The 26476-nt window shown below is 38.8% G+C and overlaps 1 protein-coding gene across 2 annotated transcripts in view; it reads right to left on the reverse strand.

Annotated features, from left to right (window-relative positions):
- The window catches only part of SLC9A9 (solute carrier family 9 member A9), a 590634-nt gene that overhangs the window by 372613 nt on the left and 191545 nt on the right, over window positions 1–26476 (reverse strand). For both annotated transcript variants that reach the window (XM_017523772.2, XM_037736839.1), the window contains exon 6: window positions 13556–13661. In XM_017523772.2, coding sequence (XP_017379261.1) covers window positions 13556–13661 — 106 coding nt within the window. The remainder of the gene's footprint in view (window positions 1–13555; window positions 13662–26476) is intronic.

The following is a 26476-nucleotide window of genomic DNA, read 5'->3' on the forward strand; positions in this document are numbered from 1 at the left end:
AGTCAGCTGTTATATAAGCAAGAATTAACCCTGTGAGGAAGATTTTCCGAGCTCCATAAAAAGCAAAGTAGGTGAGTGAAAATGGGAATGGGGGATAAAAATGAAAAAAGATAAACCTCAAAACATATTAGGGTAAGAATTTAATGGCTCAAAATATAGTATGTTCACTTTAATGTCATTAAATAAAATTTGACCATTTATCTGCCATTCTGAGAATAAACCATTTAGCATAGACTTTAAAATTTGACTTTCATATATCCAATTTGAATTAATTACCTTTAGAAAAAAAAAAAAAAACAGATGAAACTACATTATGATTCTGAGACTACAGGATAATGCCAGGAAGAGGGAAGTCTAAATTCTATGTGAGTTATTTCATATAATAATTTACTGAGCAGTCACTCTAACTTTTGTAAATCTCTTGCTGTTAACCCATGAAAAACATCTAAACAGTGAAAGAAGTTCTTCCTTTTTCCTTCAATATTGCCTGCCATTCTGGCAATGGAAAAAATGATGTATTTGAGGACCCCTGGGGCAGGAAAATGGATAAGAGCTCCCAACTTCTTTCCCATAAACAACCAATATTTTAAAGCTATTAACACAGGAGCTGGGCATTCAAAGACAGTTCATTTATCTTCCAATAGCTGGCAAAAGTGTCAGGCACTGCAGTCAGACACAGAAAAATGGGCCCTGAGTTCACCCTCTATTGCTGAACAGCTGCTCTTTCCCAAGGTTTTAATCAGATTCCCTAAGCATCCCATGCCCCAGTAAGGCATAGCCCACATAAAATCGGCAATAAGCCTGCCATGTAAATTCATTACAAAGCTCAAGTAATATGAACAGATTATATTCTCCAGGCCAAGAGAGAGCTTTTAGTTTAGACCAAAATTGTTACTGTATATTGATTTGGCCCCTTGTTCTCCGGAAAGTTTTTTCTTAGAAAAAAATTCAGACTTGATCATCTGAAATAAAAGACATTTTCTTGGTTGTTCAGAATGAGAAGCCAGGTTTAAGTGTATTAGAAAGAAAATATATCTTTGGATGAAAAATTATTAATTCAGAGCTCCTGAAACTATTTTATAGAGTTTTGTCTTTTTGTTTAGCTGCACCTACCCCTGAAGTGACAGCCATAGCTTCCTTCAACTCTTTTGACTTCTGACCAAAAAACTTAGCACGCACTATTTTATATTGTGTTATTACTAGAAGCTAGTGTGGCAACCTTTGGAAATCTTTCCTTGCATGATGCAAAAGTCAAAATTGGTTCTCTCACAGACAGCCCGATGCCTAGTTATCAACTACTATCTGTTAGTAGGTACTATTGTGGGCATTCATGCCACCTGTTACAACAGAAGAAATGAGATGAGAGGGAATTGCCATCAACCCCTGACCAGATATTAAAGGATTAAATAGAGACAAATGACACTGATGCATCATGACAAAAGTATACTGTATTATTTAGAAAAAGGATTGGGTAGTCTTGAAAGAATCACAGAATCAAACTCTGCTAGGCATCCTCCCAGCTTTGTACAGTGGGGAGAGTCTCAGATTTTTTCATCTTACTAAAAGTGAGTAGTTTTAAATTACCCTGACTGTTGGTATGGATTTAGAGGTCATTACCAAGCACTTCAAATTTTAAAAGACCCATTGACTAAACAACAGCTTTTGTGTGGAGGATGCAGAGAAACATTAGACACATCAATCTACCCTTCATCTGTCCCTATGCTTACTACACAATCCTCTGGATATTATTTGCTTTCATATACAGGTCTGCCTAAGGGAAAGGCTGCTTTTATCATAGGGTGTTTGGGGTTCTTGAAATCCAATGACAGTAATTTCCTGTGGTGAATTAATAAAGTGGATGCTGATTATAATTCATCTTCTTAAGTACCTTGTTCATAGAAAGAAAATGAACTGATCATACCAGCATGGATATTCTGGTCCCCAGGTCAGTAATTTCTGAGTTTATTATGTTAGCACCTTCATTCCACTTCTGCTCCTTGTGTACTATGAACCCAATATAGCCAATATTTTCATTCTCTTAGTACATGGCTGGCTATTTTGGGCCCAGATTAGAGAACATCACTGGGCACTCCGAACTAGGGAGACGATATTTTAAAGAGGGGAATAAAATGAATGAGGAGCTACTATTACTGAGTTATGATATACAGCAGAAGACAGAATTACCTCCTTCAACTTTTTCTCATAACTGGTTTTAGGTAGGGCATGGTGGCTCACGCCTGTAATTGCAGCACTTTGGGAGGACAAGGTGGGACAATTGCTTGAGCCTAGGAATTTCAGAACGGCCTAGGCAACATGGTGAAACCCTGTCTTTACAAAAAATACAAAAATTTGCATGGTGTGGTAGCATGCGCCTGTGGTCCCAGCGACTCGGGAGGCTGAGGTGGGACGATCCCTTGAGCCTGGGAGGTGGAGGTTGCAGTGAGCTGAGCTTGCGCCACTGCACTCTGGCCTGGGCAACAGAGTGAGCCTTAAAAACAAAACAAAAGTGGTTTGCTGCCTAGAAAAATCATCTTAAAGTCATCTGTGCACCTAAAGAAGAATTTTTAGAGCATCTCTATTACACAGCATTAACAACAGCTGGTGTGGCAGAAAATATCCCTTGTGTACCATCCACAGAAGTAACTTCTCCCCAGAAAAATGGAGATTACTGAACAGGTGGATTCCTAGTGTGGGTTATAAATCTGACAATAAGAGAACACGAGGACATCAGAACAGAGTAAGACAAACCAGGAAGACAAAGTGAAAGATGGAGAGCCTTCAGAGAGAGCATGACATGTCCACAAGCGGAAACACCAAAACCACAAAGAGCCTAAAATTCTGGAGGAAAAAAAAATGGAGGGGCCCCAAGGAAGATACTTTGCTAGTGTCCTAATAAATTGGTATCCTTTGCACAGTCTGAAATTGTTAGACTACCTATGACCTCATAGCAGACATAGATTGATTTCAGCATTTCCTTATCAAATTGAAAAGGATTCTGTTGTCACAATCTTTTGAAACATTTTGAGAAACATTCTGGTGAAGGTAGGTATTTGAGTGAAAATCTGATTGCTTTAATAAACAGGTCTTTCGCTGTGTCTCCACTTTTCCTCCGCTTTCTATATATTGTTTCTCCCCCTGTGGCCTCAGTATCCCCCATCTCTGAATATTGTAGTGGGTTATGAGTAATTGTTTCTAACTCATTTTGCCCCCAGCTCCCATTAACTATCATCACTATTATTGGGGCAGCTATTCCTTATTAGATTCATGAATGTTTCTACCAATTTCTCTGCCCAACTCTGCTTGCTTCTCCTTTATTCTGAGTTTAGTTTCTTATTTCTACTCAATTATATTCTTCAGAAGTTCTATCATTGATGCATGATAAAACATCAGAAAATGTATTTAATCTTATTCTTCAGTGACATTTTAGTTGAATTTAGAACCTGGGCTGTCAATAAATTTCTTGCAATACTTTGAACCTATTATTTCTCTATCCTCTAGCAGTTGAGCAGCTATTGTTGCCAGTGAGAAAACCATTGCCATAGAAATTGTAAGTAAGTGTGAGTAATCCTTATTGGAAGTAAACCATCTCTCCTCTGTGGTTGCTTTTAAATTTTCTTCTTTCTCTTTAAGGATCTTACATTTCACAATAATAATTAATCAAATATTTTCTTTGTCTTGCTTCCTCAAATGTCTTATAAAACTTCTTCCCTCCTCCAGGTGGAGGCTCAACCACTTGAGGTCTTGAGCTGCCTGATTCACGAATCACTGTCTGCTTAAATAAACTCTTTAAAATTAAAAACACAACAAAATAAACCTAAAAACTGCAATGTATTTGAATGTGAATTAGTGTCAATTTATCCAGCTCTAGACATAATGTGATGTTTCCTTTTATCTCTTTAATTTTGGAAAATTATCATCCATTATCACTTTAAATGTTGCCACAATTCAATTCTCCTTAGTTTCGCCTTTTGAAATTTTTATTGATGAGTTCCGGGTTTTTAAAAAATGCTATCCTCTGTATCTCTTACCTAGCCTTTCATATTTTTTATCTGTGGTGCATGCTGGGCCATATGTCAACTTTATTTTCTGTTTCATCCGTGGGTTTAATATGACATTTATGTCATTCCATTTAGTTTTTAATGTTAATATTTGCATTTTTCATTTTTAAAAGTTCTTTTTCTCCTATTATACCATGATTTTCTAATTTTTCCCCACTCCACCATTTACTTCTTTAGACTCTTTAGTGTACTCATTTTATAATCTTTCCCATGTTTTTGTAATTTTTTGTTTAGTTCCTTAGGGTGCTTGTTCTGCTTTACTTTTGTTTTGCTTATCTCCTGGCTTTCCTTCATGGTGGAGTTATTCTCTTTGCACCCTGTACATTTTTTATTGTGAGCTCATTTTCAGCAAAGAATGTGTTTTTTAGTGGGATTTCTATGTACCTGGGATGTGAAAGTATTGCTTCAGGGCAGTTTCGGTGTATTTGGGAATAGGAAGGAGGGATATGGCTGGGGCAGCTGTTTCAATAGTCCTGAAAACTTTCCATGTTAATTTATTGGCTTACATTTCCTGTATCATAACTGCCCAGGCCAGGGATTTTGATTTCTCAAATTCCATATAGATGGCAAGTTTCATCGCTATTACTTAAGGCTGTCCTACACAGTCTCTGTGGCTGAAGGAACACTTTGGAAATTGCAGGCCCTATTCAAAGAGCTTTGCTCAAGTTGTATCACCATGAGAGAACCTTTAGACAGGGTTCTCATTTTCATATGGAAATGGGATTCCAGCTCCAAAACCTCTGGGTGGTATAGGCTATATAAAATCATGTGGCCACTGACAGTGACAGCTTCCCACTCTTGCTGTGATTTTTCTCTTGTTTCTCACACTTGAAGAATTTCCTTTTCTCTCCTTCAAAATCAACTCTACATTTAGAAAATAATGTTTGCTTTTTCAGATAAAGCCTTTCTTTGAGATTTTAGTGGCATAGGGCCTATCTACTTCATTTTAATCCGCCATGTTCTGAACATTCTAGTATCATGAAATATGGTTGTTATTATTCTTACTTGTCCTCCAACCACTTTCTTCCAATAATGGATTCTATGTCACTGGCTGCAGGGATGGGAATGTGACTCTGATCTGACCAGTTACCTTATTTAATATCCTTGGAGTATTATGTGATTGGCCTACAGGTGATCTTCTGATATAAGCAGAGGCAACCAGAGTCTTTGTGACTGATATGCAAATATTGGGAGAATGTTATTTTGAGCTAAAAAAAAAAAATGTAAGCCTGGAGATGTCATTAGTCACCTTCTCCTGCTTTTTAGAGTAAGCCATCTATCTGCACCATGAAAGAATGAGGCTAGCACTCAGAGACAATCAGGGCCAAGAGAGAAAAAGAAAGGATAGACAGCCATGTTTGAAGTCTTAAGCCTGGCATGTCCAGAGTCAGCTCAATCCCTGCTAAACAGGCCAATGTACACATTTTGCTGAAGCTAATTTGAATTGGGTTTCTGTCACTTTCATCACTTGCATCTGACTTATACACCAATAAATTAAAGTACATTAGAACTGCGATAAGAAACCATCAGCATGGATTTCTTTTACTTATTTTTGGTAGGCCAATTTTTCATGCATGAATTGACACGAGCAAAGCAAATTCTAAGTCACGGGGCTGAGTTCCAGAGATGCTGCAAGTGATGACAGATCTCATCCAAGAGACAAAAGACAGAGTCACAGGATATAACCAAGGTCAAGTCCCAGTAATCTGAACAGGGACATTAAGAGGTAGCGTAGAGGAGATGCTAGAGTCAGGAAACAGGGAAGAGGAATAAGAGAAAAACAAACAAGACAGCAGCAGAAACAGGAATGAGAGAAAAACAAACAAGACGGCAGCAGTAGGCAGGGGTGTGGCCAGCATGCCGAGTGCTCCACTTAAAGCTGGAAGTCAGCTGAGCCCTGCTTCCCAGCCTCTGTTTAAAGATCCTAGGGTGGCCTTCCCATTCCTGCCATGTGATGCCACCTGGTGTCTAAAAAATGAAGTCAGCATGAAAATGACTGCCAGGACAAGGAATCCTCAAGCAAAAACGGCCACAACTTTTTTTTTTTTTTTTAAATTAGGTATCACCCCAGTATCTAGACAGGCATCAAAATAAATGAGTTTCATGCTGATTATCAGTTTCCAAGGCAAATATCAAAGTGAATTACTTCCAGATAGATGTGTCAAGATATAAGAAACTCGTTCTTAAGTTAAGCAGATTCATGAGAAATATTATACCTTCTGGTTGTGTTAACAGTTTCAGTTAATTCTGATCAAAAGGGGACAGCTTCTCATCACCTCTGTGTTTACAACTATGGGTCAAATGGGAGAAGGAATGCTAATGAGGGTATCTAACAAGGCTCTTCAAATAGTTGGAAGAAGCAAAATGAACATTAAATATCTATCTCTGGAATAGATTTTAATGATTAGTATTATAAAACATCCCCATCTGCTTCTGAAGTGGTATATGAACTCATTCATTAAGTAGTTATTGGAGAACCTACCAAATAATTGCTTGTAGGTGGTGGGATGGAGAAAATTTGCCTTCAAGGAACTTGAAATCTACTTCAAGATGATGTTACCAAGAGAAATAGTGGAATTATTTTAGGAACATATTTTTATAACTGAACCCTATACATGTAAGCTATTTTCTGAGATGGTTTTTTGTTATGCATATTAAGTTCCTTTAAAGCTATTGTTTGCCTACTTCAGGGAGGAGTTATTGGGGGCAGAAATGAATGGCTATGCCCACTCAATCTATATCACCAATACTTGGCATAAGGTCTGGCACATACTGATCCTCAGTACGTTTCTCTTGAATGGCTGGATGATGGCTCAAGGTTACTTTCAGTTCCATAATTGCTTGAGTCTCACAGCCATCCAATTATTTTCCAAATATAATACTTTAAAATACACGGGCAGTAAGAAATGCAGTCTTTCAAAATGTCACTCAAAGTGCCAAGCATTCACCGGTATCACACTTTAAATGACATTATCTAGTAAGAACTCCTAAGCAGCATAACAGTCTAATTTTAAAAGACAAAATTGATGCTCCATTTCTTCATCTTTTTAAATAATCGGCAACATTGAATTTCCTTATAAGCATTTACTTAACAGGGAATAAAAACATCTAGTATGTATTTGTTGTCATCCAAGAGTCAGCTGTTTAATGAGAAACTTATTTTATCTCTAAGAAAACCTGGAGGGTTTTGCCCACTGTGGAATTACTTTACAAGTAGGTTTTAGTACAACAATGGCAATATTTCTGTTTCGCAGATATATGACCCAAAACATCCAACATCCTTTTTCCTCTATCATGGGTAGAAAAAGAATTTCACACTTCTACATCTGTGCAATTTGCACTTAAATGAAGGTTGCCAATTATTAAGTATGTTAATGGGGATTTGGGGGGCCAGAGTCTATCATAAGTAGTTTGCTCTATTTTAAATAAATATATGCAAGGCAAAAGAAAAAAATAAAAATCACTTGTGATTCCATATATCACTTCTGACTCCATGTAATTTATATATAAATAATATAAATGTTATATGTTATTTACACATAGGTACAATAAAAATACATACAATTTAATAATATATAATTATATTTATACATAATTACATATTATATAGTATATGTAATGTATATTAGCGTATATAATATATAATTTCAGATGCAGGTGCACATATAAATTTGGCTGTGAATTTTTACCCAAGCTAGAGCTCATTATATATTAAATTTTCTTATTTAGTAGTTATTAAATATAAATATTATATATTGAATTTTCTTATTTACCTAAAAATGTATTGTGAATATCTCTTCCCATCAGTATATTTTTCTTTATCATTTTTTAAATGACTCATAGTATTCTATCATATTAATATATTGTAATTCACTTCAACCAGCTAATAACCATTGTGCATAACTTCTTGCTCAAATCAGTGCACTCATCTCCATGAAGAAACTATTGCATATGCCCTTAATCACTTCTTAGAATAAATTTCTAGAAACAAAATTGCTGGATCAAATGATTTATAAATTCTAATGACTCAGTAAATACTGCCTTTGTAAAAGTTTTATCACTTTCCTTTTTCACCAGTCATATAGGAGGGTTCTCAATTCCCAAACCCTGACTTACTCCAAGTATGAGTTTTCTTTTTTGAATCCTGAAGATCTGAATATCTGCCAGGTAAAAATAATGCTACATTGTTGGTTTAATTTGTTTTATTTCATTGTTAGTGAAGCTGATCTTATTTGGTATAGCTACTGGCCATTTATGTTTCTTCTTTTGTTCATTAACTATATCCTGTGTCTATTTTTCTATTATGCTTGCCTTTTATTATTGGTCTTTGATGATAGGAGTAATGGCAACAGTTAACATTTAATGTGTATTAAGCATGATGCACCAGGCTCTGATTTAGGTGTTTTATGTTTAATCCCATCCTGTGAGGTAAGTGCTATTACTGTCCTTATTTTAAAATGAGGCTGCCAAGACGCAGGGGGATTGAGCAACTTGCCCAAGGTAATGTAAATAATGAATTAGGTATAGTAATGTGATTAGCAATTCATCATATATATTACAAAGACTATTAGCTGATCAACATGTGCGTTGAAAAGGTTTTCCTTGGTTTATCATTCGTCATTTAATTTTTTAATAGTTGTTTTTGCCTGCTAAGATTGTTTGACTCTACTGTCATCAAGTAAATGGGTTTTATTTTATAGTTTCTGCTTTTGATATCTTGATCACTCAAAAAAGATATAAATAAATTTAGTTCAAACACATTAAAAACATTCGGACAGCAGAGAAGAGTATAAAACAAAGAGTTAAATTATTTTTCAATCTTTGCCTATGTCATGATCCCACACAGCAAAGGTATCTGATTTTGACCATTTGTGTTTTTATTTCTTCTGATTGTTGTTCTATGACTCTTAACAATATGCATACATTTTTATTTCTCGACTCAGCAACTCCACATAGCATCTTTTGGTTTCCTAGCGTGCCAGGTGTAGAATTTTAGTTATCTTTTCCCTTCCTTTACTTCTCCCTTTTTCCGCTGCTGAACTTCCACAAGAAATATCAGTTTTGGTTGTGAGCACCTTCATAACTTTAAGTAACATATTAATATTTCAACCTCTATTTCTTCATTTATCAACTTCAGACAGTGTGTCTTAACTAAGTGATTCATTCCTAATAGTGGAAATCAGGTGTAAAAATGGTTATTCTCTATGTTTCCTGGATCATAAAATGTCATATCTATGAAGAAATGCTTCACTAGAAGCAGGTTTATCTTTAGTCATTTTAATAAAACCAGAGAGATCTCTGTAAGTAGAATGAAAGATATTGATATAAATAAGGATATAAATTATATTTACATTTATATAGCATAGGCTATGTCGATTACAGAGCCTTTCTAACCGCATAACTTTATTTATTACTCAGAATAATTCTGTGATATTTATAGAACAACTATTCTCACATTTTCAAGATAAAGAAATAAGCACAGGGAGTTTATGGCCATACAAAATCACTGTAGTGGGCATCTAGGTCATTAATCCCCAACCTTTTTGAAACCAGGGAACAGTTTCGAGGAAGATAATTTTTCCACGGATTGTGGGAGGGGATAGCTTCGGGATGAAAGGCAATCTCAGGCATTAGATTCTCATAAGGAGTGTGCAACCTAGATCCCTCGCATGCGCAGTAGGGTTAGCGCTCCCGTGAGACTCTAATGTCACCACTGATCTGACAGAGGCGGAGCTCAGGCAGTTCTGCTCACTGGCCCACTGCTCACCTTCTGCTGTGTGGCCCAGTTCCTAACAGGCCACAGACCCGTGCCAGTCCACAGCCTGGGGGTTGAGGACCCCTGATCTAGGTTTTGTTTTGTTGCGTTTCTATCCAGCATCCACTTTTCCTTTATCATGGCAGTATTACCTGAGCAGTAATTCCACCTTTCCCCAGTCTCAGCTCATGTGCTACCAATGAGGCTGATTATACCCTTGAACTCACGGAGCAGGTGGCATAGACTCGAGCCAATAAATGCTGTACATTTTACTGGTCATAGCGATTCTTCCAAGAGAAACTGCATCCGAATCTATAAAAGGCACTAAAATTTAGTCTGGGAATGGTGGAACAAAAATTCAAAATTGTAGAACAAGAAAAGAGAGAGACAGCCCGGGGAAATGCTGGCAGCCATCTTGCAACCAGAAGAGGGCGCTAACCATGACGTTGAGGGAAGAAAGATTCCTGTTCATTTCATTGGATCCTTGACTGAGCCATTTCTGTTACTGCTCCTCTGTTACATCAGCTAATACAGATTCTGTTTTTGTTTACTTCAGTTTGGGTTGGTTTCCTGTCAACCGTAGTAATTGCACAGTTAATTAGTGGCAATCGTGACACCAGATCTTGTGACTTTTTAACCTAGGCTTCTTTCTACTCTACCATGCTGCCTCTGAAATCAATGTTTTTGTTCAGGATTCAAAAACACACACCCCTTGAGATCTCTTCCATATATCTTTTGCCTTCCTTCACAGCCTACTAAGTAACATTTAGAAATGTAAATCTATCACGTGGAATTCATTTGTGAGGCAGTATGCATACATGTTTGGGCATGACATTCCCTCTCTGCTTGAAATAATGGTATGGGTTAGGGACAAACTAATTTCAAAACTTTTATGTTAAATAAAATTACTTGCATTTTAGCACAAACAATTCTGGATCATTTTAAATCACAAGAACATGATATAGCACCCACCACCTGCTGCTATGCACCAGAGTTGTGGCCATTAAATTTAATTATGTTAGGTAACTAAAATTCAGAGCACATTTAACCTGATAAACAGTATTATAATTAATCATTTGCTTTTTAGATTAGCAAAGAAAACCTGCTTTAATCTAAAATGCGGCTACACACTAGAGCACAGTATTGCCACAATACTATAAAAGTGTAAAAATTCTAAAACTAAAAAAGATGGTTCTTAAGCAAGGAGGTTTGCTGGCAGAAGATGGGAAGGTAAATAAAAATATGTGGCTATTTCAGAGGGGCTCTGGGGGCTTGGCCAAGGGCCATAGTCATCAACGATTGAGTTTCACATCAGAATGGAAACCTTTTTTTCTCATGACACAAGAATAACTCTGTCACTGTTCTTAAACTTCAAAACCACTCAAACATGGAGCTAAGTAAGGAAAACACAAAAGAGGTTTTCATTTGTTCTTTTAAGACACACTTCAAGTACATAGACTCTGCTTTCAAAAAGTTACTATTTAGAAAGGCACATATATATGTAAATCCAGTGCAGTGCAGGGGTGAAGCAGAAGCTCAGCCTGTGGTCTGTTGGTTCCCAAAAGAAGAGACTGAGGGAAGAGTTGAAAGATTTGATTAGGCAGAAACAGAAGCTGGGGATGGCAGCCCAGGAAGAGTGAACTTTGTTCAAAGGCACCGAGATACCACCCAGAGAGTTGTGTCAGGGTGCATACATGGTTTAGTGTGAAGGGAAAGAAAAATGGAGAGACAATGTTTGAACTTTTAGACTGAAAGTCATAGAAAACCTTTAAATGATATTTAAATATGCCTTTCCTAAGGGAACCAGAAAATGGTTGGAAGAGAATGTGTGGAGATAAGGCATTGCAAGGAGAGGAAATATGTGTGTGTAAATAGATGTGCAAAGAGATTATTATGTGTGCTATAAATTAATTTTAAGAAGTAAATGAGCAATTGAGCAGAAGTGAAGAGAATGGCACATGGAAATGTACCAGGAGGAGGAAATGGTAAGCAGCAGACAGCTCTGGTGGACAGCCTGGGCCAGGATATGGCAGCACTATAGACCACTCAGTAGAGCTCAGAAAGAGCCAGTATTCGAATATGTAAGCTTTGGAAGTCAAATGTTTTTACTTAGGTTCACCCCTTCTATTATATTGGAACTCACTAGAGTCACTGCATGATACCAGAATTGCCAAAGCTGAGGAGCACAAGATTTCAGCTAGAATGGCAATGTCTCATTCCTAGAAAGGAAGAGCTCTTGGTATGGTGTGAAACACATCTTCTTACTAAGACATTATGAAGACATGGGTAGAAGGGCAGGAGAGGCACCTGCAATATCAACTATGTATTAACCTGAGGAGCTATTTCAAATGCTCCCAGGCTTGTGCTCAACAGCATCAACATTTATCTTTAGAGTCTGCATTTTTTAATGGAAAACTACTGTGAATGGTAGTGCAGAAAGCAGAAAGGCCAAACCTTCCCTGGTTGTGTCTGCATGATTCCTTCCCAAGCTCATTTGCACGTTAGTGATTTTGCTTTGCTTGGCCTTTTCCAACTTGGCAGCTCAGAAAGTAAAAATGAGGAACTCAGCACATTTTTAAAAATTTTTGCTCCAAATGTTCTTTTAATGCTAGTATTTCCTGGACAGGGATTTCTGATGTCTTAATTAATTATTCTTGGTGTTTCTTTAAAAGCATCCTTTAGCATTTGTGAATCTGCCCATGGCTTTTGCTTTTAATTTGCACTCGCTGATATTTTCCTTTAAAGCATGAAAGACACTTCTCTGTGGCCAGGTGAAATATATGTGGAGACACACTTGAAAGTTGCTGAATTCACTGGCAACTTTGGGGCAGCAGCCTTAAGAAATGTCAACTGGCAAAAAGAAAGAAAAAATGAGTAGTGCTGCTCTGTCATTTCCTACTCCCCTCTGTGAGGTCTGACTTTTAACAATCCTTTGTTACTCCACAATACATTTTCAACGGCGTTTGAAGTAATTAACACCCAGAATAGACTCTTTTTGTCACATTTAATTAGCAGATATCCACTTTCCTTTGGGATATCTGACAGTTGCCCAAAATATTGGTCTTAATCTAAAACCAAGAAGAGACCTCTGACAGAGTGAAAGCCACCAAAGTGGCATTTATTAAATATAAATGGTTAGTGTCTAAAGGGGAGGTAAGGAAAGAGCATTGGCTTACATCCCCCCTGCCAAAATCCTTCTGGCCTGAAAGGAAATTACACCGGTGCTGAACTGAAGCTCCATCAGTTTCAACGATCATATGATATTGTAAAGATGTGTGCATTCCTATGCAGTATTACATTTGCACTGAGAAATAGAGTAGGCTGACCCTTAGGTTCTGGCTCCAATCTGCCAATCTGTCCATAAACACAAGGGTTTCTATTAGTCTATTATCTGGAAAGTGAGTTATATAAGGTAAAAAATTAAATGATATTGATTTGAAATGAAAAAAAGCTCATTTATATGTATTTTAGGAACCTTAAGTGAATCAGCTAAATACATGCACTGAGAAAAAGAAGCTACCCTCTAGGTATTATCTTGTAATTAGCTGGAAACATAAAACCCATTAATAATATTAGAAATTAGATGCCTAATGAATTGTGCCCATTATTGGAGATCTTCTGTGATAACAAGTCCTTAAAAAAAGCAAGAGACTGCTTGTATCTCTATGACATAAGAGAAAAGATACAAGTGAAAGCAAATTTCACATGGTTAAAGAAACACAGGCCAAGTTCTGGTACTTACTATGTAAGGACTATGGCCACTGCATCATTCAACACACTCTCTCCAAACAAGAGTATGTACAGGTCAGGGTCGACGTGCAGTTCATGGAAAATGGCCAGCACTGTCACTAGGAAGACACACACAAACATGCAGGGTTAGCTGGGATGCAGGTATGGAGTTTTCCTTGGCTATGGTCACCTCTCAAAACATTAACTAAAAGCTCATCCTCTCAAATCCAATGCCTCTACTAACACCAGACTTTTATTCAAAAAATATGTGATTGTGTCACTCCCTTGCTTAGAGGCTTCTCGTGGCTCCCCACTGCTTACAGATAAAATTTGAGCTCCCAAGTACAAGTCCCCTACAACCTGTACCTTGCTTACCTTCTAGCAAGAAGGTATCCTCTGTATCCTTTGCCCACCCTTTGCTGCCTTTCTCAAGTCCCACTGAACTTGCCATAATTTCTCAAACACATTGTATAGTTTCTTAACCACATTTGCATTTTGATTCCTTCTACTATGGCAATAATTCCTTTCTTGTCCACTTGCCACCATCCTCCTACTCCTTAAATACACACACACACACACACACACACACACGCACGCACGCCCACACACTTCTTGATACCAAAGATTCATTGTTTTCATTCTTTAAGGACCTTTCAAGTCTCCCCCTCCTAACCCTTTGACTGCCTCAGCAGAGACCTGGCTCACTCCTTTCTGGATCTCAGCATTTGGATCAAATCACTGAACTTACCACAGAAAAGACTGGGAGCTTCCTGGGGATGGGGCTCATCTATGGACACATGGTATTAGATCATACTCAGTAACTGCTTGACGCATGAATGAGTGAATGAATGAATGAATGTTGTTGCACTGGCCTACTTCTGTGAAGGGAGAGGTGGTTCTACCTGGGTCTCATTCTGTCCCCAAATCACACTCACCTGTAAAGGTGGACTCACTGTTCCTAAGAACAGAAGATGAGGATTTGTTTCTGGTTGCCTGCTGCATGGCCTGATACTATATGCCATGTACTTGTATCAAGCGTCTGTGAGTATATTAGGATGGTAAATAAGCACACTCTGATTATCTGTGTTCATCAAAAGTATTCAATATCTTGATATTGGAAACAGTTAAGCAGAGTGTGAACAGCAATCATTAGGAAAATGATCCATTGAATTAATTGCCAAAGGGGAAAGAGAAAGGTTGAAAATGATACTGATGGCAAATGTTTAAGGCAGACTGGGTACTTTAATTCTGTTTTTTCCTTTCCTATTTCATGGACGATGAGGTTAGTAACTGTTTTGTACAAAATAGTGCTATAGGGGAATAAAAGCAAGAAAGTCAAGTTGAATTTGAAGTTTGTAAGTAGGATTAAGAAGTTTGGAGCTTGTTCTTTAATAATAGGGAGTCATGAAGGGTTTTAATAAGAGAGATGACACAATCTGAAATTTAGAAATAAAGTTCAGGCAGAAGGGGAGAGGGCAGAATGGATACATGGCCAGAGGCTTTCCCAATAATTCAAGTAAGAGATGAATTGCACCATGACGGGAAGAGGCCTGGATTCATGCTCGCAAACTCCTACACATCGACTGCCCTGAGTTCTAATAGACCATGACCACTGTGCTTTGTACTTCGCAAATATATTTCACTGGTTTTCATCTTCTCTGTGTGCCACAAGCCCTTCGCACAGTGAGGCAACATAGTAAGCCTTTAATGAGTGAATGAATAAGAGATAACGTCAAGAAGGATAGAACAGAGGCGACAGCACCCCAGAGATATTTGAGATGGAAAATTGGTGGGTGTTGGTGCTTCAGAGACAGCAAGGAATGACTCTGGATTTTTATCTATCATACAACATATGACTATATTTAATAACAATGTATTGTACACTTGAAAATTGCTAAGAGAGCAGATTTTAAGTGTTCTCAGTACAATGACAAAAGCATGTGAGGTAATGCATATGTTAATTAGCCTGATTTAGCTATTCTGCAAGATATGCTTATTTCAAAAATTACGCTGTATACCGTAATATATACAATTTTTGTCAATTAAAAAGTTTTTTTTAAAGAAGCTATTGCAAAATCCAAGAAAAAAAGAGAAAGAAAATGCCATGAATTGACATGGCAATTGGCCAGATCCCATTTTACCAGGCATTGAATCAATTTTATTATTCTAGCTGGATAGGTCCTATTAATCATGATAGGTAAAATGGCAAATATCTGCTTTCTACTAGCTTGTAGCTGTTAACATTTGCCACAGCCTTTAGACGTTGCAGGTGGTGGGAGGGAGCAAGCAAACACTTCTGCTAAGTAACGTCTTTCTCCTTTTTGGATGGAGTTAAGACACTGCATCTACCCAAAACAAAAAAGTTACAGAGGGGTTTGGTTAGCAACATTTTCTTTTTTGCTAAGATTTTGTGGAATAAAAGAAACTTTTTTTTTTACTAGAAAATTCTATCATGACCTCTCTATTGCTAACTTTAGTCTCTGTAGCTGTTGATTTGTATCATTGAGTTCTGAAGATGACTTGCAGTCCATCTCCACTTCCAGGGAGGTTTCCTAGGCTGGCAAACAGGAATGTAAGGCCCTTACACCACCTTCCCACTTACAGAACCCTTCTGCGCTAGGGGGATGGACTTTGCATCTATCCAACAAAAGCTTTGAGCTTTTAAGAGGAAAGGCTTTTAATTGAATATCCAGTTTTGTTCAGAACTGCTCTGACATTCGCACAATTCCTTTTGAACAAAGAACTGAACTCCATTTCATAAATGATATCCCACACAAAAGAGAAAACTGTTACTTTGCACATTCCTGTCTACCCTGTGAAGAAATGGAACAGTTTTAAAATAAAGCTAGGCAGTGTGTCCTATAAGAGGGAGTATTTTGCTGGGAACACAAATGAGTCGAATAGGTGAGTCAGGAAATTAGCCACCCACTCTGCTGCTGAGCTTGGGGCTTTTAAAAACCTCATTTAATTACCTCCCTGGCAGGGCTCAATCTTACATGCAATGTCCAAGGATCTCTTCAGCACCTCCCCGGGAGAGAGTCTTTGGGACAGCTGTGGACATGCTCATACCAGCTCTGCCCACACCTTGCTAGGTTTGTAAGGATAACCCTGGTTCAAGGCAGGACTAAAAGTCAATGCCCATGTAGATGAGAGTTCCTGGGACCACAAGAGGAAAACACTCTGGACATCCTGTGGATAGGAAGGGGAAAAGATGCAATCCGATTTCTTAAACCTCTGATTTTATCAGAGGATTTGGTCATTTCGTCTTTATCTTACTTAAGTTCCACTCATGTTTTAGTGGCAGATTCTCACGCTTTGCTTGTGGCTTGGAGTTCCTCCTCCTTTGCATACCCTCTTCCTACCTGATGTTGTAGCTAGAGAAAATTCACATTGTCTTTCAAATTGATAATACAAGATACAAGCATATATGATCTTACACTCAAACAGATGAAAACACACACACACACACACATACACACACACACACCCTTATAGTAGAGGAATGTGATAATTGAGAAATGCCACTGAATCCTTGGAGATCTCTGAGAAAATAATTTCAGCCATCAATGGCAAGGAGCTTTGGGGGCAATGAGTGAGGAGCCAGTGGTGTGGACTCCTCTCAGAGTGGACTGCACTCTGAGAAGCTTTTGATAAGGGATGAAGAGAGAAAAAGCCATAACTCACAAGGTCTAAGCGAGGCTTTCTCTTAGACATCTGATTTATAGGTTGACAAGAATAAGCCAGAGGAAAGAGAGGTTGAAGACAGAAAAAGAATGAGAAAACTGCTGAAGCAAAGTCTAGAGAAGGCAGAAGAAAACCGAAGGGCAGAAGGGAAATGTGTCTTTTAAGTAAAGCAAGATCATCTGCTGAGAGTCAGGAGAGAAACACGTGAGTTACAGGCTAGAGAAGGGTTGAAAATGTGCAGAACATCTTGGAGGCAGGTAATGCAAGTTTCATGAAAATCTGTTAAGGTCAAACACAGGATAATTCTCAATCTGTAAAAGAAAAACTGTAACACTAAAATGATACAATATTTTGATTTCTTCATCATACCAAGGGTCTTTTCCCACTACAACTCTATTATAGCATCAAAACGAATCCTTTTTCACCTCAAAGGTGATAACCACACCTAGTGATAAAAATACAGATACTGACTACCTGACTCCATGAGGATGTCAATGTGTTTATGCTTAGATGTTTTAAAATTTTTGTTTAAACTGCTGTCTTTTCGACTGACCACTTTCTTGATGTCCTTTCAGAACTTCTAAGTCTTCTGGGTGATTTAGTGACGGCCCCTTCCCTAGAATCTCCATTAGCAGCTCTGTGTCCCCTGGTTTCTAAGTGTTTTACAAGAAATTTAAATTGCAAATGATACTTTAAGGTGGCAGCTCTCAGCAGCCTAGCACAAGATCTGCCTGGGTGGAAGGACAACAAGAAGCAATAGTTCCTACCCCTGTCCTTCCACCTTGTCATTTAGCCTCGTCAAAATGCTGGCTCTCCTTGGAGAGTGCTCTCTATGGTTTTCTGTGCAAATCAGTATGTATGACACTTATTCGTGACACATGGAGAATCAAAAATGTCTGAAGCTTTTGCAGCTGAATTGGTGTCAGGCCTGACAGGTGGAGAACCTTGGTATTCTCATAAATGAGGTGGCATTTTTCTATTTCCAAAAATGATTATTGTGAAAATGTATTTTGTTTTTCTGAGAAGGAGGAAATTTTCCTGTAACTTCTCCCACTTTCCTGAAATATTGTATACGGTGAGATTTGAAGGAGAGGCTTTCAAAAACGGTGTGGTATCTGGGTGCAGGCTGAAATATGGGAATTATTTTGAGACTTATTAAATTCTCAGTGAAGACCCAGCAATAAAATCGATACATGGATTGGTTTTGCCAGTCAAGTTCTGCCATTCATAATCCTAAAATACAAGTGAAAAGACTAAGTATTCTGAATTACATCAGAGAAACAATGCCAGATCTAGAGAGCCAATGACTAGCCATTTACTTTGTTGAGGTCATTTTAAATTTTAAGTTAGAAAAAAACATCATGAAGAATTTAGCCCAAAAACTTAGCAGTTTTGTTTTAACCATCAATATGCTCTATCGTTTTGATACCAAGCTAACAGTGGAGAATGTATGATATGCATGCACACACTTGTAGCCTTCCCGAAATGGGGTTCCTTGGGGAAAACAAGCTCTTACACTCCAGAACAATGGCTTCAAAGTATGGCCCAGGGACCCCTGGGGATTCCTGAGATCTATCCAGGAAGAATCCCTAGGTTAGAACTATTTTCACAATAATATGAAAATGTTACTTGCATTTTTCATTCTAATTCTTTCATTAGTGTACAGTGGAATTTTCCAGAGGCTACATTAGGCAACAGATTGAATGCAGAAGCGAGATATCAGAATCCAGCTGTCTTCTATTGCACTACATGTTAAAGAGCTTTGCAGAAATGTGAAATGATGCCACTCTTCTATTTTTTTGTTTTTGGAAAACTTTTGGTAAGAGTATGTTATTTATATTAATATGTAAATGTTTTATTATTATTTTAAATAAATTAATAAAAACATGTTTTAGAATTGGTTTTAATTTCTAACATGGTGAATACTTTTTAATTTATTTATTTATTTTTGAGACTGAGTCTCGCTCTGTTGTCCAGGCTGGAGTGCAGTGGCACAATCTCAGCTCACTGCAACCTCTGCCTTTCGGGTTCAAGTGATTCTCCTGCCTCAGCCTCTGAGTAGCTGGGACTATAAGTGCCTGCCACATCGCCTGGCTAACTTTTGTATTTTTAGTAGAGACAGGGTTTCTCCATGTTGTCCAGACTGGTCTCAGCCCCCTGGCCTCATGGGATCTGCCCACCTTGGCCTCCCAAAGTGCTGGGATTATAGGTATGAGTCACTGTGCCTGGCCTCTAATATGGTAAATACTGACAGATACACCTCACATAAACAAAAATTCTTTGGGGTCTTTCCTAATTTTAATGACTTGTAAAAGATTTTGATACCAAAAATCTTGAGAACCACTGCCTTAAGGCATTTGTTACATGTAATAAATTAACTTGTTTCCTCTCTATTGAAAGTGATACTAGCTAAGCACATCCTTGAGAGAAATAAGATATTCCCTCAAATTGTCTTCGGTAGAGCTTAATTTTCTTGTTGAGAAGGGCTCCTGAGATTAGTATCTTTTGCTGTGCAATAACGAGCTGATTCTTTTGGTATACATGTAGAGGATTTCTAATAACTTTTAAATGAAGAAAATTATTCTTTTTATATTAACTCCACTATCACATTTATAGAATCATATTTCTGTTGCTGGTATTTATATTTGTTTAAGCCTTTTTTTAATGTAAGTGTTTTGTGGGCAGAGATTTTTATGGGTGCATAATAAAAACACTGACAATCCCATCTCCATCCCTTGACTTCAAATATGGCTGAGTGGTGACTGAGAATAATCAACTCCCTTTTTCTGCTTACAAACCAAAAATACAATCCCTAGCAGTCACTGAGAGTAGAAAAAGGTAATCAGAAGGTCATGCGGTTTGGCATTAAGAAAAGTAGACTATATTAAGACCAGAAAGGGAGAAACTGGAAATAAATCCAGGTGGGGAATGTTTTCCAGGTCTTGTATCTGGGAACTTATGGACTGAAATCTGTTGGTGCTTTACCTACTGCTTTAAAATCTTCCCCAAGGGTACCTACATCGGAGATATTCTAAATTTAACATTAGCAAAGAACATAAACATTTAACAAAGATTCAATTTTCTCACCAGTGAGGTTTAATGAGCCATGGTGCAGTTTAACGGGAAATCTGCGCAATATGCCCAGTAACTGAGTGACGATGACTCACCCCTTCACACAAGCATTCTCCAATCAGGATGATCACTTCGGCATTTTGCCTTTTAAAAATGAAAATCGTGGGCAAGGGTTTATCTACAAATTGTGAAAAAACATTAAAAAAAAAAAAAAAAGCCCAGTAGAGACAAAAAGCAGCCATAGTTAGGATGGGTCACCAAAAAAAATCAACATTTGTAGGTAAAAATATCACTGTGACCCATGACATGTAAAAACTGTGAGGAAAGACACATGTTCAAAAGACAACTGTGTTAGTCATGATGATGGCACACACAAAATAAGCCGGCTTCACAGACAAATTTTCCTCTTGCTACTAAAAGATATGGAACAAGCAGCTATCTTGTACCATCATTTCCTAACCTGTGGATCAGGACCAGCAGAGACATTACAGAATGGTTTCAAAGTGGAAGATGAACATGCCTGCTCCCTAAATAGACTAGAAAGTTGCCAAGGGTAAACACGAGTAATATTGAGAAGAGTCAACACTGGGCCTGTGTGAGAATCAGGGAAGAAAAAAAGGCAGAAAGAGAGGAGTCATATGATAAATCCCCTCATCCCATCACCCTGTGTGGTAAGCTGAAGAATGCACTACTCCTTGGAACATATGAATATGTCGCCTTGCATGCCAAAAGGAGCTTTGCAGGTGTAATTGAGGTTATTGATATGGTTTGGCTGTATCTCCGCCCAAATCTCACCTTGAATTATTGCTCCTATAATTCCCACATGTCATGGGAGGGACCCAGTGGGAGGTAACTGAATCATGAGGAGCGGGTCTTTCCTGTGCTGTTCTTGTGACACAAGCTTTGAAGGATTCATAAAGGGAAGCTCTCTCTTGCCTGCCACCATGTAAGATGTAACTTTGCTCCTCATTGGCCTTCCACTACCATTGTGAGGCCTCCCCAGCCATGTGTAGCTGTGAGTCAACTAACACCCCTTCCTTTATAAATTAGCCAGTCTTGGGTACGTCTTTATTAGCAACATGAGAACAGACCAATACAGTTATGACCCTTAAAATAGGCAGATTTTGTTAGATTATCTGGGCAGGTTCAACCTAATCACCCGAGCTCTTAAAAGCAGAAAAATATCTGAGGCTATAGTCAGAGAGATACAGCTGAAGAGCTGTGAAAGAAAGGGAAAGTTGGGAAGATTCCAAGTGTGAGAAGGATCCAACACACTGTTCCTGGCTCTGAGACACAGGGGATCACCTGCAAGGGCCAGAGGGAGAGAAACCTCGTGGAGCCAAGAGTGACCCCAACTTTCAGCCCCAAAGATACAGAGACCTTGGTCTTCTAATGGGAAGAAACTGCATTCTGTTAACAACCTGAACCTAGAGCTTCCTGATGAGACTCCTACCAATCAGTATGTTGATTTTGGCCTTCTGAGACTCTGATCCAAGAAACAATTGAGCCAACCTGGACTTCTGACCTATGGAACTGTGAGGCAATACATTTGTGCTGTCTTAAGCTGCTAAGCTTGTGGCCATTTCTCATGGCAGTTCTAGCAAACAGATACATTCTGCTCCCCTCTTACAATAAGAATGATAAAACGCTGGGCAGGCCAAGCTCCCAGACATTTGACTTTTCGATACATGAGTGACTGAGTGGAGATGTGGCTAGAATGTCTTCTTAGCTATAGCACAGCCCTCTCTCCCCTTGCCCCACCACTGGCAGGAAAGAATAAGTCACTTAAACAAATCCATGTTTTAGATTATGCTTAGCAAGGAAAGACCTGGACCGATGACAAGACTGTAGATTTTCAAATATGTGTGCCGATGAGGTCCTCAGTTGCTGACGTAAGTATCCATGTGTGTCCCTCTTGGTGCCATCGTCACATGCCACAGATCACTCATTTACTCAGAATGCACCATTGTATAGCTCATCCAATCACTTTATTTGCCAGTGTTTGCCCTATCTAGGCTATGGCGTTGAGTGCAATCACTATGAAGAATTGCTGCTGAGATGGGAATGGTGAAGTCCAAGTTAGGGCGGCAAATTAACAAACCAGGCAAGCCAAGTCTGAGGGGAGCAGGCCAAAAGTCATAAAGCAGCTCTCACCATAGACGCCGACAGTGGCCATTTTAATATTCTTCTTGAGCTTTTTTGTAGTTTCTAAATTTTCTACAATAAATGTGCACTATTTTTAGACTTAGAAAAGATATCAAACGATCTATGAAACTGGTAAAAATTAACAAAAACATAAAGCATGTAACTCAGTCTCTTCCCCAAGGCCCCAGAGGCTGTCTGTGAGGACCCGGCCTTCCTAAGGATTTCTCCTTGGGCTTCCACAGTGCTTGACCCCACTGCGGGACAAGGCACTGTGGACCCTTCCTATGTCTCCAAGTGCTCTCCTCTTTTGTTTTAAAGAGACTAGCCCCTTGTGATTTTCCTTCAACCCCTCCAGGTTTTCTTCACTCTTCTTTGTAAACCTGTCCCTTTAATACAGGTGTTGCCCAGGAAAACATCTTCAGTCCCCTTCTCCCTCTGTAAACTCGACTTGAGCAATTTTATCCATATCTGTTGATGTCAATTTCTAGTCCATCCTTTCCTCTATTTTTAGTAGACATGTGGTTTTACCATGTTGGCCAGGCTGGTCTCAAACTCCTGACCTCAAGTGATCCTTCCACCTCAGCCTCCCAAAGTGCTGGGATTACATTCCTGAGCCACTTTGCCCGCCCTCGTCTTCCTTAGCTATAGACTCCCATATCTAACCACTGCCAAGACAATGCCAACTGGAGTTATTCTAGCTGGACAACTACTTATCAAGCACCAGCTGTGTGCCTGGCACTGGGCACGAATGTCTTACGGATTCCCTATCCCCTAACTGGCTTCAGCAACTCTGTGGCTCTTGCACTTGAATTACTATCTCAAGGAGTAGAACCATCACTGATCCACAAATTTTATGTCTGTTTTTTTAGTGGTGTGACTTGTCTTATTTACAACTGAAAAATCTCCAGCTGTAGAGAATATAACATTAAGAGGCAAGCCACATTTTGTAGTTCAGTGGTTTACAAGGTCAGACAAGGAGAGAAGCAGCAGCCAATTTCAGAAATGTTCTATTGCACCAGATACAGCAGCATAAACTATGTCTGTTATTTCTGAAATTTTAGCTCAACAGTAATCCTTCCTGGACTGAAAAATAATATAAGAATGAAGAACTTCAGTTCCAGATAAATGCATTTTCTTATATGAAAGTAGCATTTTAAAAAAACAACCCCCCAATGAATGGCCTACAAGCACGTTGACTTCTTTGTTTGAATAGAACTTCTTGCCTAAAAAGTTGATTATATCACTGGTATTAGTTTGTTCATCTATGTATTTGTCAATGCTTTTGATAGTTTCTGGCAAGCCGTAGGCAGTTAATTCTGTTTACTGAATAAATAAATTAATGAGTGAATGAATCTCTGAAGGTCGTACACCATGTGGTTAACACCTCAAGGATCAAAACAGCTCCTTTTTCTCTTGTATTCTGCCCTTGTAATCAGTCACTTCTTTGCCCACTCACTGACCTGACAGAACTTGTTCCAAAAAGCTATCTCCATTTCAGTGCAAAATAATAAATTGAACAACACAATTCCTCATCTGTAGCACCCAGATAAAAGGTCAATCCCTGTCCTTTCTTGGCCGTGCTTTAGAAGGAGGGAAGCTCCTTCTCAAGAAATCCTGCCCAGGAGGCACCTGTGGGTCTTTGTGGAACAAGAAGACCAAATCCCAGTCTGGCACTAGTGGCAGCTCTCCGGTCCTAGGTACCTTTCTCTTAAGAAAGCACTCACTTTGGTGTTGTACAACTGCTGATCCTGCACTTACATAATCCTGAGAGTGAGGGCCTTCTTAAATGTTACTCCCTAGTTGCCTCACTCTTCCATGGTTTTGATCTTATCAACCTAGCTGAGTCCTGAAAGGAATCAGACAGCAAGAAAATACTCTCTAAGAATTACTAAATCCAATCTGTCTCAGTGTACAATGTCTTCTTTAACACAGAAATGGAATGTGTGGGTTGGACACTGACTTTCAAAACTTCCCTCCTATATGTCTTTGAGCATTACTGAGAATAAACTGCTTTCATTTAAACAGAGTCATTCTGTTCCCCAAAGCAGTGAGCCAGAGAGGTCTGTCAACCACAGCTGTTTTCCAGCTGTCCATGGAGCTATTGAATTGCTTCAAATGGTTTTTCAGTATGTTCTTGAAATTTCATCTTCAGAACACCTGGAGCCTTGCTTTATACACTTTCAATATCCTGAAGCATTTATATAATAGGTTGTTATCTATTATTGTGTCCAATTCTGTTCTGTGGAGGTGACTTTCCATAACTAGGCTTCCAACTTCTGAAGCCAGACCTTTGTGCCAAGACCTTGCTATTCACAGCTCTGTACTAAAGTAGAAAACCGTGGTTGGAAACTTGACTCTGGTGTCAAACCAACCTGTGTTCAGATCAGACCCCAGCTGTTATGCAAATTAACTTGGTGATCTTGAGCCAGCTACTTAACCTCATTAAGCTTCAAATAAGCTTCCTTCGTAAAATGGGGATAAAATAATCCCTTCCTTGGGCTTTTGGAGAATAATTAATTGGACTTATTTATGCAAAATGTTTGGGATATTGTAAGTGCTTAATCAGCGTTGGTTACTGTATTGCTATTGTTCATGCCATCAAAACCATTAGTGGGTCAGTCCAGTATAAAATGGAATGACATTTTCTACTTGTTTGTTTTTCTTTAATACTTAAAAATAACTTCAAACGAGAAAAAATAGATATTATCAAGCAGAGAAATGTTAAAAACTCTTTCTATCTCTCTTTCTTTCTCACAAATTATCCCCTTGAATTTCTGTATTTGGAAAGAACAGCCATTTCCTATTCTGTGTGCATTTACTTGTCTTTCTGAGTCTTAGAGTCCTCATCTAAAATGAGGACATTGAGCAAGCCTGTCTTTAAGGTCCCTCCACATCTAAAATTATATGGGTCTCGCTCCAAACTCCAAACTGTAGTCTCCAGATGTGGAATGTGCATATTTCCCAAATCATGAGGATGGAGCCCTAATGCAGGGCTGGGATCAGGCTTGTCCTTTGTAGGGTTACAGAGCAGCAAGTGCAGTGGGCAGAATAGTGTCAAGAAGAGTGATCATGAGTTTAACTCTTCTCTGCATGAATGAGGGAAGGGTTGTCGTAATTTCAAACTCATATGCCCTTGTTTTGGCTCTGACTCCAAGGGTTCCCAAGACAGGACACTCCGAAGAGTATCTGAGCCTGGGGAGACCTTGCTAATGTTCTGCAGGTCACGTTGTCTGTGGCCCTGGAGAGAAACATGGCTCATGGTTCTTCCAGCTGACCTGTTATCCTCTTCAGTCAGGCAAAACATTGGCTTGAGGTGCAGGAGACTTTAAGTGTTCTCAGAGCCTCCTCCCTACCAGGTGGTACTCTGTGTTTGCAAAGCTGCCTAGATTACCTCCGTCTTGGCTGCCCGGATTACCTCTGTCTTGGCTGCCCGGATTACCTCTGTCTTGGCTGCCCGGATTACCTCTGTCTTGGCTGCCTGGATTACCTCTGTCTTGGCTGCCTGGATTACCTCTGTCTTGGCTTTAAAGTACTGCTAGTTGTATCTACCTCCCTCTTTAGACTGGGAACATGTTGAGGGCAGAGCCTGTGTCTGGTTTATTATCCCTTCCCTCAGTTGCTCCTATAGTGCCTGTGACATAGCAGGCGACAAATAAATGTTTGTCAAATAAAATCAATTATAAAATGGGAACTTGACTCTTGACTCTTGGATTTCATTTTCATCCAAAGCTTGATTGGCACATCACTGTTCTATTTGAGAAACAGCAATGGTGTAGGATAAAGAATATTGGACCTGATTTGTCTCCCATCTCTGCCACTTAGGAGTCTTGTAAATGTAAATAACCCACTTAAGTTTTTCGAACCTCTGTTGCTTGAAATGGAGAAAATCGATTGGCTGTGGTGATGATCAAATTAGATGATATATTTGTACACACTTAGTTAGTGGCTGTTCTCACTAGATAACATACTCTCCAGTAGATGTATTCAGCTGGAGCTTTTAACTTGCTGCCAATCTGTGGCTTTGGGATTGCTT

This window comes from Cebus imitator, unplaced genomic scaffold (genome assembly GCF_001604975.1).
Source record: "Cebus imitator isolate Cc_AM_T3 unplaced genomic scaffold, Cebus_imitator-1.0 Scaffold30, whole genome shotgun sequence".
NCBI lineage: Eukaryota > Metazoa > Chordata > Mammalia > Primates > Cebidae > Cebus > Cebus imitator.